Source organism: Patella vulgata, chromosome 5 (assembly GCF_932274485.2).
Source record: "Patella vulgata chromosome 5, xgPatVulg1.2, whole genome shotgun sequence".
Lineage (NCBI taxonomy): Eukaryota > Metazoa > Mollusca > Gastropoda > Patellidae > Patella > Patella vulgata.
Genome location: NC_065883.2, coordinates 50,265,931 through 50,285,075, shown reverse-complemented (window position 1 = coordinate 50,285,075; position 19,145 = coordinate 50,265,931). Strand labels below are relative to the sequence as shown.

The window sequence follows — 19,145 nt, the reverse complement described above, 5'->3', positions numbered from 1 at the left end:
AAGAAGCAGGCTAAAAATCTGAGCTATGTTACTGATGAATTTATGTCCCCAGTTCCCCAAATCAATAGTATCATATGGAAAATGCATCATCAAATGAGAGCTATTTCGAGAATACGCTCTAATCTTAATACTGATGCTTGCCAGAGTGTTGTTAGAGCATTAGTAACATCGCACATGGACTATGCAAATTCTCTTCTATTAGGGGCACCAGAAACAGCTTTAAACAGACTACAAATAGCGCAAAACAATGCTGCACGTCTTATAACTAAAACACGAAAATTTGATCATATATCAGCTAAGTTACAGAAACTCCATTGGCTTCCAGTTCTAGAACGAGGGTTCAATTTAAAGCTCTTGTGAATGTGTTTAAAGCAATTTATTCTGACACCGCACCCAGTTATTTAAAAGAACTCTTTGATTTCTATAATCCCTGTTGATCCAACCTTCGTTCTTCAAGTGATCGTAGCATATTGAGGATCCCCAAATATAATAAGCATTCTGGTGAATATGCTTTCTCCGTCAGAGCAGCTAAAATGTGGAATGATCTTCCAAAAACTCTTCGAGAGTCCTCTTCCATCCAGAGCTTTAAGACTAACTTAAAAACATACTTATTTCAAAAATGTTTTTGAACTGTTTTGTTGTGAATGCGCTTAGAAATACTCATGTGTAATGAAGCGCTATATAAATTGAACAATAATAATAATAATAATAATAATATTTGAATATTATTTTAAATCGGATAAAAATTATGACTGCTATAGGGTCCACAAGCGAAAAACGCGATTTTTTCGTACAATCGAGGGCCATAATTCAAGAAGTTACAGTCCGATATGCATGAATATCGAAAGGAACCGAGATCTTTGGGTTATAAACTTACATTTTAAGTTTCATCAAAATCAGAAGAAAATTGTGACCTCTAGAGGGTCCACAACCTTGATATACCATATTTTTACGCTATTTGAGTAATTTGAGAACGAGGGGCGGCCATTTTGTCTGTCAGTTTTGGTTCGATTTTTACGAAATTCGAACTCTACCATCCTTAGGGTGTAACGGTGATATACTAAAACGTTTTTTTAAATCGGATAAAAATTATGACCACTATAGGGTCCACAAGTTAAAAACGTGATTTTTCGTACAATCAGGGGCCATAATTCAGGAAGTTATGGTCCGATATACCCGAATATCGAAAGGAACCGAGATCTTTGGGTTATAAACTTACATTTCTAGTTTCATCAAAATCAGTAGAAAATTGCGACCTCTAGAGGATCCATAACTTTGATATACCATATTTTTATGCTATTTGAGAACGAGGGGCGGCCATTTTGTCTGTCAGTTTTGGTCCGATTTTCACCAAATTCAACCATCCTTAGGGTGTAACGGTGATATAATAATACGTTTTTTTTAAATCGGATAAAAATTATGACCTTTATAGGGTCCACAAGCTAAAAACGCGATTTTTCGTACAATCAGAGGCCAGATCTTTGGGTTATAAATTATCATTTCAAGTTTCAACAAAATCGGATAAAAATTGTGACCTCTATAGGGTCCACAATCTTGATATACCATATTTTAACGCTATTTGAGAACGAACGGTGGCCATTTTGTCTGTCAATTTTCACAAAATTCGAACTCAGCCGTCCTTAGGGTGTAACTTAGGGTGTAACGGTGATATAATAATACGTTTTTTTAAATCAGATAAAAATTATGACCTCTATAGGGTCCACAAGCTAACAACGCGATTTTTCATACAATCAGGGGCCATAATCCATGAAGTTTCGGTCTGATACATGCCAATATCGACAGCAACCGAGATCTTTTGGAGATAAACCTATATTTCGAGTTTCGTCAAAATCGGATAAGAATTGTGACCTGTAGAGTGTCCACAAACAATTGTGGACGGATGGACGGACGTCCGGATGTCCAGGGGCGACGACAATAATATAATGAAAATGTGGGCGTATAAAAACATATCCTGCAAGACAATGCAGAAGTAATTAGTAATGGCTGATACACAAACGACAAAATAATAATAAAAACAACCCAACAGTGAGGCTGTTGTCTCCCGCCAAAATCCCAAAATAAATACATGTAGATGACACATATTAAAGATACATTATGGGAAATTCGATAACGAGTTGGCAGTTCTCACTATAATAGTTAAAAACTAGATAATGTAAAGGCAATTTGCTGAAAATTTCATTCAAATTGATCCACTATGAACCGAAAAATAGAGCGAGAGAAATGGGGTTTAACGTCCACTCGACACAAACTAGGTCATTTCGGGACTAACATATGGTTTAATTTTATTTCAATAATTTGCATGTGCGTGGGAGGAAACCGTAGGACCCGGAGAAAACCCACGAGGTTGGACAGGCGACCCTACTCCTTGTCACGTACAACCGGTGATTCGAAACCACGCCAGTCGACTCAATGAAAGACTTTATGATACAGCGCGCGCACCCTAACCATTCAGCCATCCAACCCCCCACCGAAAAATAAGCGACTGAAATTTCAGCCTAGCCTCGGTCATCATTACTAAAGTCAGTACGATAAACAGCATAGTATCGATTATCCATTTAATCGTTAAATCATTAAGGAAAGTTATGCAATAAATCGGCTCATAATCCACTAAAGATTGCAGGCTAGCAATGCCATCTAGAGTTGATTATGGTCTGGATAGGTTCAATAATGTCTAAATAATAATTTAGATAACATTTCAGGCCTAAGAAAGACCTGCAATAGACAGATTTATTTTATTTTTTTCAGAAGTATCAAGCAATCAAACTGATTATCAACTATACACTAAGTTTCATCACTCTCTATCAGATAGAATCAAGGTTATCTTGTCCCAAAGCATCGACCAATGAAATTGTTTAGCTCTGCTTAGCTTTAACTCAAAATGTTAATCATTGAACTCAATCAAGGCATTCACCTAATGAACATCTACATCAAGTTTAAACATTCTACCTCAATTAAAAGCAGAGTTGTTATGTTCCAAAGTCTTGACAATTCAAATTGTTTATCGCTCCTTATCCTAAGCAGAAAATTTTCATCATCAAACTAAGTCAAGGTAATTTTATAATGAATCTATACTCGGAGTTTCATCACTCTCACTTAATTAAAACCAAAGTTATCCTGCCACAAAACATCGATCAATCAGATTGCTTATCTCTGCTTACCGTAAGCAGATAATGTTTATCATAGAACTCCATCAAGGCATTCACCTAATGAACGCCTACACCAAGTTTGAACATTCTACCTCAATTAGAAGGAGTGTTATTGTGTTCAAAAGTCTCAACTAATCAAATTGCTTATCGCTCTGCTTACACTGAGCAGAAAATGCTCATTACTAAACTTAGTTAAGGTATTGATGTGATAAAGCTATACACAAAGTGTCCTCACTCTCACCTAATTAGAACTAAAGTTATTGTGTTCCAACGCATCAACCAATCAAATTCCTTATCTCTGCTTACCCTAAGCAGAAAATTCTCATCTTCGAACTCCATCAAGGCATTCACCTAGTAATAAACACTTACGCCAAGTGTGAACATGCTAACAAAATTCTCATCTTTGAACTCCATCAAGGCATTCACCTAGTAATAAACACTTACGCCAAGTGTGAACATGCTAACTCAATTAGAATGAGAATTTATTGTGTTCCAAAGTCTCAACCAATCCAATTGCTTATTGCTCTGCTTACCCTGAGCAGAAAATACTCATTAATTATTGAACTTAGCCAAAGTATTGTTGTAATAAAACTATACACCAAATTCTATCACTCTCACTTAAAGATACATTATGGGAGATTTTTATAAGGAGTTAGCCATTCTTGCTATAACAGTTCAAAAATAGATTATGAAAGAAGAATATATTGAAAATTTCAGTCAAATTACTTTATTCTGAACATAGTTATCACCAGTGTAATTTTTGACTAGAAATGGGATTGAATTCCATCTTCACCGATTCTTAGTATGGCCGATCGTTTGATTGACAGACGTTAACTCCAACTACATAATCTCTGCTGTTTTTGTCTGCTGTCATCATATCCGAATTTGTGTTTTACCTTTTTGGATTTTTATAACAATTGGACTCTGCTGTCTTTTGTCTGCTGTCATCATATCCGAATTTGTGTTTTACCTTTTTGGATTTTTATAACAATTGGACAAAATGAGTGAGAGGGTAAATTTTCGTTCTTACTTGTATTTTGGGCATGCATTAAATCAATTGAATATAGGACATAATATTATAATACAATTATGATAAATCTATACACCAGTGGCGTCGTGCCTATTGGGGAAAATTATTTTTTTTATTGATATTATTAAGACAGAAGACCTGTCCGTCTGTATTAGTCATCACACGGTCTCCAGGAATTGTATAATTTGTCATTATCTGTGTTTAGTTTATTGCACTTTAAATAGTTTAGATGTCATTTGTTAAGGCATCACTCAACAGCGGCCTCGCTTCGTACACTCTATCATTTAGCTTGATCCTGGAGTACGACGTCAACGTAACGGTTAATCTCCGCTCACGACGCCATTTAAAATTAAATCAGCCAACGAAATCCCGTTTAAATCCAAGCTGAATCCAAGCCATCTTGGATCTACAGAGTTGATTTTGTGCTTGTTGTGTAAATAAAGATCTAATTTACAATTCCTATGACATCTGAAGCCTAAAATAAGACTTGCAATAATCAGATTTAGCTCTTGCATAATGTATATTTAATTAGAAATTAAGTTATCGTGTCCCAAAGCATAACCAATCAAATTGCTTATCTCTGCTTACCCTAAGCAGAAAATGCTCATCTTCGAACTCCATCAAGGTATTGGCCTAATAAACACCTACATCAATTTGGAACGTTCTAGCTCACTTAGAAGGAGAGTTATTTTGTTCTAAAGTCTCGGCCAATCAAGTAGCTTATCGTTCTCCTTACCGTGAGCAGAAAATGCTCAATATCGAACTTAGTCACGGTATTGATGTAATCATGGAGCAGAAAATGCTCAATATCGAACTTAGTCACGGTATTGATGTAATCATGGAGCAGAAAATGCTCATCATGGAACTCCATCAAGTCACTGACCTAATAAACACCTACACCAAGTTTGAACATTCTAGTTCAATTAGAAGGAGTTATCGTGCTCCAAAAAGTGTGACTGACAGACGGACACAAGTGACATCCAGACAGGCGGACGAACCCATTTTAATAGTCCCCTGCTATCTTCGAAAGGCGGGGGACAAAAAAAGTGTAGAATGGACTAAGCAGGTGTAAATTTGGACTGTTCACCACGTATTTGACGTAGTTCACCAAGAACTAGGTGAACTACATAAAAGGCATAAATAATGGATTAGAAATTACTTTCTTTTTTTTTCTGAATTGTATATAAATCATTTTATATGACATTATTATGTGTGTGTAGACACCCTTTCGTCTATTTTAAGGCTCCAAAGAATAGAGCCATGCGGTCATTCATATTCATTACCTTCCATACATTTTGTTTTCTTAAGTCAACAAAATCGTCTGTAAAAATTGCTTGCAAAACTTGTATTTCGTCATCTTGTCTTTCGGTATTGGACTGTATTGAAGTCATGACAACCAACTTGCCAACTTCAGTTCATTTTCAGTTTTTATCCATTTCAATTAAAACTTTTCTGAGCAAAAGACACGTTGATTGATTGATTTGTCAGACTTGTTTTGATTTTCGTTTCGTTTCCGGTTTGGTTGTTAAAAATATGGAATTTAAGGTTAGATTTAGCGAAACAAAATGGAGAAATTTGAACACGGGACATTCCAGTCCATTTCCCTGACGGTAGCCGCGGTGGTTCAATGGGCTAAACTGGGTTCGATTCCGGTGTTTGTCGAGATTTTCCGGCTCGGTTCCACCATAGATAATACCGTACGTTATTATCTATGGTTCCACCTTGTCAGTGCTACAGTACACAGGGCGGAGGGCCTGGAGTGGAAAGAAACAACGCGTAGTAGGCCTACTTCGGATCTAGCACGAAAAACATAGGTGCCGTGTAGGCTATAGTACAACACGTTAAAACGTTGACATGTGGTCATGTACGTAAAATAACCCATGACAGCTGAAATTAAATTACACTATGTGCGTATGTCCGTCATTTAACCCAGTGACGTATATCATGGCGTGGGCAATGTGGCAAATGCCTAGACCATAGAACTGTATTATATACGATCCATGCCTAGACAGTGTGAAATGGTTCCTGGTGTGTGATTACCGTTTAGCGCATGCGCAGTTGTAGGAGTCAGCTCACGCCGGCATGGACGCGGTGTGCATTGACTCCCCGTGATAAGATTTCCCCTAATAGTAATATTATCTTACAGTCAAATTGGTTTCTACACTATTATCTACCAATATTTACAGTATTACTACCTGGAGAGGGTGTCGAGTTTCTATTGTTTGTTTATTTCGATAACTGAAATACAACTTGACGATCTTTATGCGAAAATGTAGGCCTAATATAAAAATAATTGTGCCTTGTATAAATGCCGAGTATGCATGGCATTGTGCAATTTGCATGCATGTTTGTTGAACCCAAAATTTACAAGGAGTATTAATTACCACTTTCTTTTCTTTGTATGGAATGGGGTGATAAATATATATTCCATGTTCAAGAAATGGGTGTTTTCAGATTTGTGGCTTTGTGTCGCTAAGTATAATCCTATTCTTTCTATCTTTTCACGGAACTGCTGAAGTCGAATCTCTCTTTCACTTGTAATATCTGCCATGATGATCGATCAATTTGGTAGGGGAAAGCGGGGCACAGTGAATCACATATTGTCTACTTGTCTACTACGAATGGGATAGTAAATAGAAAATGAGAGAATATTGTTGTTGTTGTTTATTACAGATTTAACGTCCAATACAATGAATTTGATATTATGGACAGGTTGATTTAATTACATTTTTTACACTTGAAAATTGTTAAAAACACAAATTAAAAATTGAAAAAAAAAAGGTCTCGTCTCGGATACCAAAAGTTCCTTAAAGCACACTTATAAACTCGCTGCCGGGAGAAGAGAGGGCGGGTCATCTTCTCCCTTTGTCGTAATAAAGTTAAAACAGGAGCTCCAACTGACTGATGTTTGGCGTCATCAGAGCGGATAGAAAAAAAACACGTGGGGAAAAAGAATCCGCTGGCTTTATGTGGACCCGTAGATTATTTACATATTATTAAACGTGTTCGTCCAGTAAGTTCTATATTGTTAAAAATTAATTAAGAGTTCAAGACTTAAAAGTTGTAGGCATTCCATTAGAGTTTTCCTTGTGTACGGCTCTCCACAGATAAAAGTTACTTGAAAAGAAAAAGAAGAGCCAGTAGCAACAAAGACAAATTGAACCATTTTATGGGAATAAATAAATTTTTAAACACGGGTTAAATTAAATTGATTGATGTGCACTGTCGTTGTTAATAATGGTTTGTAGGTCCCTATTCCTTTATTTTGTCATTATTTTTCCATAGTATATTATTATTATATTAAATCATGCAGCAGGCTGAACCGCCATACTGTCCTACAACAATAGTTCATTTCTTTGTAAATAGATATGTAATTCCCTATCTTAACGTTAATTTATTCTGATATTAATATTATTAAAGCATCCAGGTGGCTTAGGGGCCAACCTGGTCTACATAACCAGCTATCTTTCTTTGACTAGTGCTCTTTTAACGCAACTACCTTAACAGTTAATTCCCGATTCTGCTATGAATTTTGAGATAGCTTCATAAATTTTATATGACATATTCCGAAGGGGGAAGAGTACATTTTGGAGGGTATATTGAAGTTTGACATTTTCCATTAAACGTCTTTTCTTTTCCGATTTATTGTACGCAGTGATGACAACGGTCAAATTGTGGCCACATTCGCACTTCACTGGGTTAAATTTATGGTCGGTAATTAAATCCTTAATTCTTAATCTTGTGATTAACCCACAAATTTTGCGCGATGGGTGATTGATCTCCGTCTGTACAAGCAGATCGTTGTTTAAATTGAATCTAAAAGTATTTGCTCTGGCCAACTCAATTTTCCATTCTGATTTAATTTTAGTTTTGACGATGCTATTAAATTCCTGAACGCTATATTTTAAGTATGTTTATTTATTGCATCCCTGGCTTTTTCTTGAGTTGTGGTATGTTGAAACTAATGTTTAGACATTTTCTTCTATGTTTTTAATCGTATGTCTATCCGTAGGGATTCTTAACTCTTTTGGATCCATTTCTAAGGCTTTGCGATTAGCTTCATGTATGAGTTTTAATGCGTAATTTTGTTTAAGTAAAAATTGTTTCAGTTCATTTAATTAATCTAACTAATTTTATTTCTGGATTAGAAACAATAATATATAGTCTTTTCAATAGTGAAATAAATATTTTCATCTAACTCGTTAAGCGACCTACGCAGTTTATCAATTACTTTGTGGATGGCTTTTAAGATTAAAAAGCCGTCGTCTAGGAATCTTTTCCACGCTTGTTTTATGTATATATACATCTCATATCCAAAATCGTTTAATATTTAGTTATACCAATTTTGTCTTAAACAAAACCCAAAGCTAATGTAGCGTACGCGAGGGCTTTTCTTGCTACCCATTGGACAGCCGTTCTTTTGAAGATAAAAATTCCCATCAAAGTAAAACACATTATTGGACATTATGATATTTCGTCAGGATGTTTAACCAACCAGTATTCTATCGCTTTTATTCCATGTTTGAGGTCTATGTTATTGTAGAGATTGACTAAATCAAAGCTTATGAGTGTACTTCCAGGAGCTACTTTTGTTGGTAAATGATAAAGAAAATCTATATCGTCCCTAATAAAACTATTAGCGTGCTTACACAGTGGTTTTAATAGAATATCAAGGAATTTACTGAGACTGTTATATTCAAAATCGGTAAATGAGAGTCTGGATGTTCGAGTGTGTCTGAGTGGAAGCGCGTGTTGCTAGGTGATTGACTATTATAGGATGTGAAAGCAGACGCATGGTGACCGGTGAGCACAGAGTAAAAATACCAATGACGTATATATATTAAAGTGCACATAAGATGGTCCCGGAAACTTCGAGATACGTGTAGCCAATGGTTACTATATCCACTTTACGGCAAGTTCACGACAATCTGGTTGAAATTAATTCAGTTATCTTCACTCAAAGTCGTAAAAATAGACCTTCCGTAAAAACGGCTTTGCCAATTATCGAAAACACTCTTAATCCCCTCAGACGCCAGTGACGTCACAGTGACCGAATGCATATTCGGAATGTTTATTCCTTAATTACCTATATACAGCTGGCGTGTATATTCTTTAACGCCTGAAGGATTCCTTAAGAAAATCTATATCGTCCCTAATAAAACTATTAGCGTGCTTACACAGTGGTTTTAATAGAATATCAAGGAATTTACTGAGACTGTTATATTCAAAATCGGTAAATGAGAGTCTGGATGTTCGAGTGTGTCTGAGTGGAAGCGCGTGTTGCTAGGTGATTGACTATTATAGGATGTGAAAGCAGACGCATGGTGACCGGTGAGCACAGAGTAAAAATACCAATGACGTATATATATTAAAGTGCACATAAGATGGTCCCGGAAACTTCGAGATACGTGTAGCCAATGGTTACTATATCCACTTTACGGCAAGTTCACGACAATCTGGTTGAAATTAATTCAGTTATCTTCACTCAAAGTCGTAAAAATAGACCTTCCGTAAAAACGGCTTTGCCAATTATCGAAAACACTCTTAATCCCCTCAGACGCCAGTGACGTCACAGTGACCGAATGCATATTCGGAATGTTTATTCCTTAATTAGCTATATACAGCTGGCGTGTATATTCTTTAACGCCTGAAGGATTCCTTAATCCCCCTAATTAAATAAAACAATTGACTACGGAATAATTTGTTTTGTAATTCATTTTAATTTAAGATCCAATTTAGAGTGCCTACAACTTTTAAACTTTGAAGTCCTGAACTCTTAATTAATTTTTTACAATATGGAACTTATTGGACGAACACTTTCAATATGTAAGTAATATACGGGTCCAGCGATGTGGTTTTTACTGCGAGCACTTCGCTTTTCCACATAAAGTGTAGTGTCGTTAATATCTGTCATTAATTAATCAATCCGACTATAAAAGTTATACAGGCATGGGTCATAAATTAATTTCAAGTTGGCGTTAACAGTGAGTGTTAGTGGGATTAAGAATGTTGATTAGGTAATTATCTTTTTTTACGCCCGCCAGATCAAAGACATCACTCTAAGTGGAACGTGTGCGTAATACCTCACGAACGAACTAATGGTAGAATCATACACACACACATTAATTGTATAAAATAATTAAGTTTTACTAATAAGTTGTTTAAAATTACTATATACCCAATAATTATTGCTCAACGGTGTTTTTGTAATCAAGTAGCCTCGTATTATTTGTTGATTGGCGTTTAAACAACATTTAAGTGATGGATGGATTAACGTTTTTGATACGATTAGGTTATAATGTCTAACATCGGTTATCTTCTTTATAATAAAAGTATTTTACAATTGCATCTCCTATTTTAACTTTCATTATGACAAAGTGAGAAGATGACCCGCCCTCTCTTCCCACGACAACGATTTTAAACCCATTTGAAAACCGTGTTTTAAAGTGATTTTTAGATATACAAGAACTTTTAATTATTTTAAATCTGTTTTAAAGTGACGTTTAGATATACAAGAACTTTTTATTATTTAGTGTTTTTACCTAACTTCTATTTTTTATTTAAGTAAATAATTTAATTAAATCAACCTGTCCATAATATCATGCATTTTGTATTGGCCGTTAAATTTGTAATAAACAACAACAACATTGACAGTTTAATCACTCACCAACACCAGGAACTCCACGAATGATCCCATGCAATTTTCGCGGCGAAGTTTAACCTCATTTACTACACCCGTAGTACATGGAACGGTACATGATAATAAGATACCAAGCGTTGATTGACAGAGAAATGAGTGCGATATATTGTACATGTTATGCATAGTCATCGGAAAATTCCATATTCACTGTAGTTGTTCTTTATGTATAGAAATGGTTATTATTATTATATATAGCTAATAATGAATATATCGACAAATGACTGGCACCATTTGTATTTCTGTACTTAAGTTTGGGATATCAAGTATTACGGGGTTATCCAAATTACCGGTAAATGCGCTGATTTCTTGAGTCATTTTCATTTGACACGTGGCCTATTTAAACAAAGGCAACTTAAATTGATCTACGGCATGATACGGCATTTTAAATTCACTCTAAAATATTCCAGTCACAAATGTCTAATCTATACCAATGAAAGACGATAATTTCGTGATTATGATTAGGTCAGTCAATAGACGCTTGTCCAGTTGCCGTGTGTATTGATAGTGCTATATTGTACATACAGTGAGATATTGTATAGATAATGTATATCCTATGTGTAGTGCCTGTGACGTCACCAGCCAATCAACCGGATTAAGGTCGTAATTGAAAAATTGAAAAGCGTTTTGGCGTGTCGGATACTTAAACGTTAACAGCGGACTTAATTTTAATCAGATTGGTGTGATCTTGCCGTAAAGTTGATATAGTAACCATGGGCTATACATACATGCAATTTAGATTTTTGATCTTACGTGGTCTTAAACATACGTCATTGAAAAATACATTACTCTGTGATGGCGCACGTATGACGTGGTACAAAATAGAATAGATACAATCAGTAACGTAGTACACATAAGGTGGAGTTGCGCTATTTTTAGTAACGTTGTTTGTAAAGCGCGTGCCAACATCAAGCAGACGACAGAAATACAACATCTCCTTCCGTCTTAAAAGGAAAAGTGTCTCAATTTGTAAATGAACAATATCATACTATAGATCTATATTTTCAAAGTTTAATAAAACACTATTATTTAAAGCAAAATATCAAAATGACATGAGTGAATACATGTATACGGTATATGCAGAAAAACAATTAGCGTAATTTGGAGTAACAAAACAAACACTGTAAAATGTTCATTGTTTATTATCATACCGTTTATGTATTTTAATCTTTCTGGAAGATTTACGTATTTTAATGTCAGTATTTTCACTTTTAGAAATATTGTCATTTTGATCAGAATCATGAGTTTGACTATCATTTGAACTAGCACTTAAATCTGAATTTTCATCGTTAATGTTATAATCTCTATTTCACAACTGATCAATATGTCGTCGAAGATAATTATCACCAGTTCGAACAGTGTAATATAGTGAACCATTCCACGAAACAACTCTCCCTTGGAGCCATTTATCTCCTTGACCATTATTTCGAATCCATACTGTATCATCTGTTTGCAAACTTCTGGCATTATTATGACTGGTAGGCCCAACTGTCGATGACTTATCAATCTGAACACGCATAGTCATATCAGGACGCAGTAAATCTAGTCTTGTACGTAACTCGCGTTTGAAATGTAATTTCGCAGGTGTCTCTCGTGTATGTGGAGTGGTTCTATAATAAAGTAAAAACATATGCAAGTTTTCTTGTAAATTGTTCTTATGATCTTTGGCTGATTTAATTCCTTGTTTGAATGTCTGTACCATACGCTCAGCAAGTCCATGTGTAGATGGTTTATACGGAGCAGTAAATACATGTTTAACACCATTTGTTTTTAAGAAATACTAGAACTCCTGTGATACAAATTGCGGTCCGTTATCAGACAGAACTTGTAATGGCAAGCCATGTAAAGCAAACTAACTTCGTACATATTTTACTAAATCAGTAGCAGCTGTATTTTTCATAATTATTATTTCTGGCCATTTAGAATAACTATCAATAGCAATGAGAAACATATGATTTAGCAAAGGTCCTGCAAAGTCTAAATGAACACGTTGCTACGGTCCCGTGACCATGAATGTGTGGGTGCTAGAGCAGGCATACCCTTAATGGACTAAGACTAGTAATTATTTCCCCTTATTTCATGATGGAGGAATGTAGTGCGAGTTATAAATAGACAATTTTTCCCTTAATTTTTTTCTCCCCTCTTCCTGCATTTTTGGGTTGACTTTTTGGTCTAGAATTGGAGAAAAGGGATCAAATTTGCAATTTCATAGCAGTTTTGGGTAATACTGATGATATTACAGCGGAGGGATAGGGGGTGTAAAGTGTCTTTCTGCAGAGCAGTCATTGTGTCGGAAGTGAGATTTTCACCCCAGTCAACTTCAAATCCGTGTAGCAAAAAATCTAAATGGTCAACCCCCTACAAAATTATGATGAGGAGATTGCCAAATGTTGTCCCCATTGTGCCTATAAAGATTGGAACCAACGGAATGTTGAGAAAAAAGCTACAGCCTGTGATGTTACAGCCATTTAACATTGAAGTCAATGGGCAAATAATTGCTAGTCTGAGTCCATTGATGAGATAAAGAAACATGGCCGACTCGGGATGTTGATATTTTTTCAAGGGCTTATTTCCTGAAGTTTTGAATGGAAAGTGTCAGAAATAGTAAGAATACTGCTTTTTTATTGCCCAGCAGTAAGTTTTTTGACTATTTGGTATCAAAATAGCCATGATTGGGGGTATCCGTTGGTTGAGTGTGAATTTTGGGTTGTAAATGTGTAACATTTTCTTCACAATGATATCAAAACATGGTTAGGTCTAAATATTAAGGCCAACTCAACTCCAGATTTGGTCTAAAGTCACGAGATGTAAACAAGGCTGACCCTAACCCTAACCCAAGACCCAGTCCTTACCCTAACCCTAACCCACAATCTTGTCAAAAAGCATGTAGCCTAGGCCTAAGCCAAGACCTAGTTCTGACCCTAGCCCAAACCCACAATTGTGTAAAAAAATCATGTGCCCTAACCCTATTTACATGTTGTGACCTTGAACCAAGTCTGCAGTTGGCCTTAACATTTAGACCTAACATGTTTTTGACATCATACAATGAAATGTTAACATGTACACTCCAAAATTCACACCTGTGTGACTTTTGACCAAACATGCAGTTGGCCTTAATATTTAGACCGAACCTCAAAACATGGCATCTACCTTTGAGATTGGCTTAGACTTATGTGACACTCAAGGTTTACTTTTTTACTGATTGTTAACTGGTTTCTTTATGGAGGGCCAGTGACGGGCTGTTCGCGAGAAATAAAGAGGTTTATTTCTATTTCCAGTTGAAACCATATTTTTTTCTTATTTTCTCACTGTTTTTTATTGCATATTTATCCCCAGCCTCCTATCATTTCAGGTGCCAGGGCAATGTTTCATAGAGTGGAATGATTGACCTCAACACAAGTATTAAAAAAAAAGAAGCAAAACAGGTGAGATAAATGTGCATTTCATACACTTTAAGAAGTAAATCCAACCTCATCCCCACTTCTGCTCACTAATAGTAATGGGCTGGAAATTTGGTACTGCACAGGCCTGTCTTCTCCCCTTGACATTTAACTGAATGACAGAATTCCACATTTTGACCATTTTCTGGATGTCAATGACCATTTCCCTGGATAGTATTCGCCCCAGAATTCTCATTCTCATCCAAATTTAACATTTCAGGTCTACATCTCAAAACCTGATCTCTTCCTGGACTGGCTTTAGGAGAACGATGATGCATATCAATTTCATCCCTGATCTCTATGACACCTGTGGTGGAAGTGGAGGGCAAATCGTAATCAGTTTGGGACCTCTGTAAACTTTGCTTTTTGGTGATGACTTAATTTCCGAGCTTGAAAAGGACGCTTGTGTGTTTATCATGGCCTCTCATATTGGAAGATAACATTAATGGCTTGTGTGTTGATCGACGGTTGTGCATATCTCTTGGTCAGGAAAGTTGTAGGCACCATCGCCATTGTAAATCATTTGACAGGCTCGAGTGAACGGGGCGACCTATGATTGGTCAGCAATGTATCAGATTCCATACCGGGGGGTGGGGATGAAAAAACTGTTGTAGTGTTACATAATCAGATTATTTCAACTTACTTATCCTGTGGAAATACAGCTATATAGGAGATATTTTGAAATTCATAGGCACTGCATGTTTCAACATTTTAGATTTGACCACAATTTGGCACTTAAAACTATGTTAACAGAGAAAAACTGTGTGGTTTTCGATGAAAGTGTTAAAAGTCTAATATTGCATCATGATTACTGTTTTAAAGTATTTTCGTGTTTGATTTATATTGAATTCATCTCATCTTTTTGAAGAATGCATTTATGTTCAAAAATAAAAATGTTCTGTGGAATTCAAAATTCATGTGCTTTTAAATTATCAGATTCCAAACTGGGGGGTAGGGATGAAAAAGCTGTTGTAGTGTTACATAATCAGATTATTTCAACTTACTTATCCTATGGAAATACAGCTATATAGGAGATATTTTAAAATTGATAGGCACTGCATGTTTCAACATTTTAGATTTGACCACAATTTGGCACTTGAAACTACGTTAACAGAGAAAAACTGTGTGGTTTTCGATGAAAGTGTTAAAAAGTCTAATATTGCATCATGATTACTGTTTTAAAGTATTTTCGTGTTTGATTTATATTGAATTTATCTCATCTTTTTACAGAATGCATTTATGTTCAAAAATAAAAATGTTCTGTTTAATTCAAAATTCATGTGCTTTTAAATTTCTGTCTGAAATTCCGCAGTTTTCTGATGCATTATAGTGTTTGCAGAATGCCGCACAGCTCATCTGAAAATGCATAGATTTTCATATTCTTTGGTCAGGGAATTGCATATATGTTTGTTTATTAGATAACAACAGATTTGTTTAAACTGCAGAAACATGTGAGGTATATAGGACTAAGACTAGTAATTATTTCATGATGGAGGAATGTAGTGCGAGTTATAAATAGACAATTTTTCCCTTAATTTTTTTCTCCCCTCTTCCTGCATTTTTGGGTTGACTTTTTGGTCTAGAATTGGAGAAAAGGGATCAAATTTGCAATTTCATAGCAGTTTTGGGTAATACTGATGATATTACAGCGGAGGGATAGGGGGTGTAAAGTGTCTTTCTGCAGAGCAGTCATTGTGTCGGAAGTGAGATTTTCACCCCAGTCAACTTCAAATCCGTGTAGCAAAAAATCTAAATGGTCAACCCCCTACAAAATTATGATGAGGAGATTGCCAAATGTTGTCCCCATTGTGCCTATAAAGATTGGAACCAACGGAATGTTGAGAAAAAAGCTACAGCCTGTGATGTTACAGCCATTTAACATTGAAGTCAATGGGCAAATAATTGCTAGTCTGAGTCCTGATGAGATAAAGAAACATGGCCGACTCGGGATGTTGATATTTTTTCAAGGGCTTATTTCCTGAAGTTTTGAATGGAAAGTGTCAGAAATAGTAAGAATACTGCTTTTTTATTGCCCAGCAGTAAGTTTTTTGACTATTTGGTATCAAAATAGCCATGATTGGGGGTATCCGTTGGTTGAGTGTGAATTTTGGGTTGTAAATGTGTAACATTTTCTTCACAATGATATCAAAACATGGTTAGGTCTAAATATTAAGGCCAACTCAACTCCAGATTTGGTCTAAAGTCACGAGATGTAAACAAGGCTGACCCTAACCCTAACCCAAGACCCAGTCCTTACCCTAACCCTAACCCACAATCTTGTCAAAAAGCATGTAGCCTAGGCCTAAGCCAAGACCTAGTTCTGACCCTAGCCCAAACCCACAATTGTGTAAAAAAATCATGTGCCCTAACCCTATTTACATGTTGTGACCTTGAACCAAGTCTGCAGTTGGCCTTAACATTTAGACCTAACATGTTTTTGACATCATACAATGAAATGTTAACATGTACACTCCAAAATTCACACCTGTGTGACTTTTGACCAAACATGCAGTTGGCCTTAATATTTAGACCGAACCTCAAAACATGGCATCTACCTTTGAGATTGGCTTAGACTTATGTGACACTCAAGGTTTACTTTTTTACTGATTGTTAACTGGTTTCTTTTTGGAGGGCCAGTGACGGGCTGTTCGCGAGAAATAAAGAGGTTTATTTCTATTTCCAGTTGAAACCATATTTTTTTCTTATTTTCTCACTGTTTTTTATTGCATATTTATCCCCAGCCTCCTATCATTTCAGGTGCCAGGGCAATGTTTCATAGAGTGGAATGATTGACCTCAACACAGGTATTAAAAAAAAAGAAGCAAAACAGGTGAGATAAATGTGCATTTCATACACTTTAAGAAGTAAATCCAACCTCATCCCCACTTCTGCTCACTAATAGTAATGGGCTGGAAATTTGGTACTGCACAGGCCTGTCTTCTCCCCTTGACATTTAACTGAATGACAGAATTCCACATTTTGACCATTTTCTGGATGTCAATGACCATTTCCCTGGATAGTATTCGCCCCAGAATTCTCATTCTCATCCAAATTTAACATTTCAGGTCTACATCTCAAAACCTGATCTCTTCCTGGACTGGCTTTAGGAGAACGATGATGCATATCAATTTCATCCCTGATCTCTATGACACCTGTGGTGGAAGTGGAGGGCAAATCGTAATCAGTTTGGGACCTCTGTAAACTTTGCTTTTTGGTGATGACTTAATTTCCGAGCTTGAAAAGGACGCTTGTGTGTTTATCATGGCCTCTCATATTGGAAGATAACATTAATGGCTTGTGTGTTGATCGACGGTTGTGCATATCTCTTGGTCAGGAAAGTTGTAGGCACCATCGCCATTGTAAATCATTTGACAGGCTCGAGTGAACGGGGCGACCTATGATTGGTCAGCAATGTATCAGATTCCATACCGGGGGGTGGGGATGAAAAAACTGTTGTAGTGTTACATAATCAGATTATTTCAACTTACTTATCCTGTGGAAATACAGCTATATAGGAGATATTTTGAAATTCATAGGCACTGCATGTTTCAACATTTTAGATTTGACCACAATTTGGCACTTAAAACTATGTTAACAGAGAAAAACTGTGTGGTTTTCGATGAAAGTGTTAAAAGTCTAATATTGCATCATGATTACTGTTTTAAAGTATTTTCGTGTTTGATTTATATTGAATTCATCTCATCTTTTTGAAGAATGCATTTATGTTCAAAAATAAAAATGTTCTGTGGAATTCAAAATTCATGTGCTTTTAAATTATCAGATTCCAAACTGGGGGGTAGGGATGAAAAAGCTGTTGTAGTGTTACATAATCAGATTATTTCAACTTACTTATCCTATGGAAATACAGCTATATAGGAGATATTTTAAAATTGATAGGCACTGCATGTTTCAACATTTTAGATTTGACCACAATTTGGCACTTGAAACTACGTTAACAGAGAAAAACTGTGTGGTTTTCGATGAAAGTGTTAAAAAGTCTAATATTGCATCATGATTACTGTTTTAAAGTATTTTCGTGTTTGATTTATATTGAATTTATCTCATCTTTTTACAGAATGCATTTATGTTCAAAAATAAAAATGTTCTGTTTAATTCAAAATTCATGTGCTTTTAAATTTCTGTCTGAAATTCCGCAGTTTTCTGATGCATTATAGTGTTTGCAGAATGCCGCACAGCTCATCTGAAAATGCATAGATTTTCATATTCTTTGGTCAGGGAATTGCATATATGTTTGTTTATTAGATAACAACAGATTTGTTTAAACTGCAGAAACATGTGAGGTATATAGGACTAAGACTAGTAATTATTTCCCCTTATTTCATGATGGAGGAATGTAGTGCGAGTTATAAATAGACAATTTTTCCCTTAATTTTTTTCTCCCCTCTTCCTGCATTTTTGGGTTGACTTTTTGGTCTAGAATTGGAGAAAAGGGATCAAATTTGCAATTTCATAGCAGTTTTGGGTAATACTGATGATATTACAGCGGAGGGATAGGGGGTGTAAAGTGTCTTTCTGCAGAGCAGTCATTGTGTCGGAAGTGAGATTTTCACCCCAGTCAACTTCAAATCCGTGTAGCAAAAAATCTAAATGGTCAACCCCCTACAAAATTATGATGAGGAGATTGCCAAATGTTGTCCCCATTGTGCCTATAAAGATTGGAACCAACGGAATGTTGAGAAAAAAGCTACAGCCTGTGATGTTACAGCCATTTAACATTGAAGTCAATGGGCAAATAATTGCTAGTCTGAGTCCTGATCTGTTGACAAGAGTTACATCCCTTACACATATTA

The 19,145-nt window shown here is 35.8% G+C and overlaps 1 protein-coding gene and 1 long non-coding RNA gene across 5 annotated transcripts in view; one reads left to right on the top strand and one right to left on the bottom strand.

The window, feature by feature from the left end:
- The window catches only part of LOC126821151 (eIF-2-alpha kinase GCN2-like), a 270,365-nt gene extending 264,662 nt beyond the window's left edge, over nucleotides 1-5,703 (bottom strand). For both annotated transcript variants that reach the window (XM_050549499.2, XM_056101507.1), the window contains exon 1: nucleotides 5,481-5,703. In XM_050549499.2, the coding sequence (XP_050405456.2) occupies nucleotides 5,481-5,588 (108 nt within the window). In that variant the 5' untranslated portion in view covers nucleotides 5,589-5,703. The remainder of the gene's footprint in view (nucleotides 1-5,480) is intronic.
- A 7,288-nt stretch (nucleotides 5,704-12,991) lies between these two features.
- LOC130013061 (uncharacterized) lies at nucleotides 12,992-19,066 on the top strand. Of its 3 annotated transcripts, none has more exons than XR_008788362.1 (5): nucleotides 12,992-13,498; nucleotides 14,247-14,319; nucleotides 14,555-16,373; nucleotides 17,092-17,164; nucleotides 17,400-19,066. It is a non-coding gene; the product is annotated as an uncharacterized LOC130013061 (long non-coding RNA). The 3 variants fall into 3 exon arrangements; XR_008788360.1 differs by having other exon boundaries at nucleotides 12,992-13,528; XR_008788361.1 differs by having other exon boundaries at nucleotides 12,992-13,528; nucleotides 14,555-16,343; nucleotides 17,400-19,065.
- The last annotated feature ends 79 nt before the right edge of the window (nucleotides 19,067-19,145 follow it).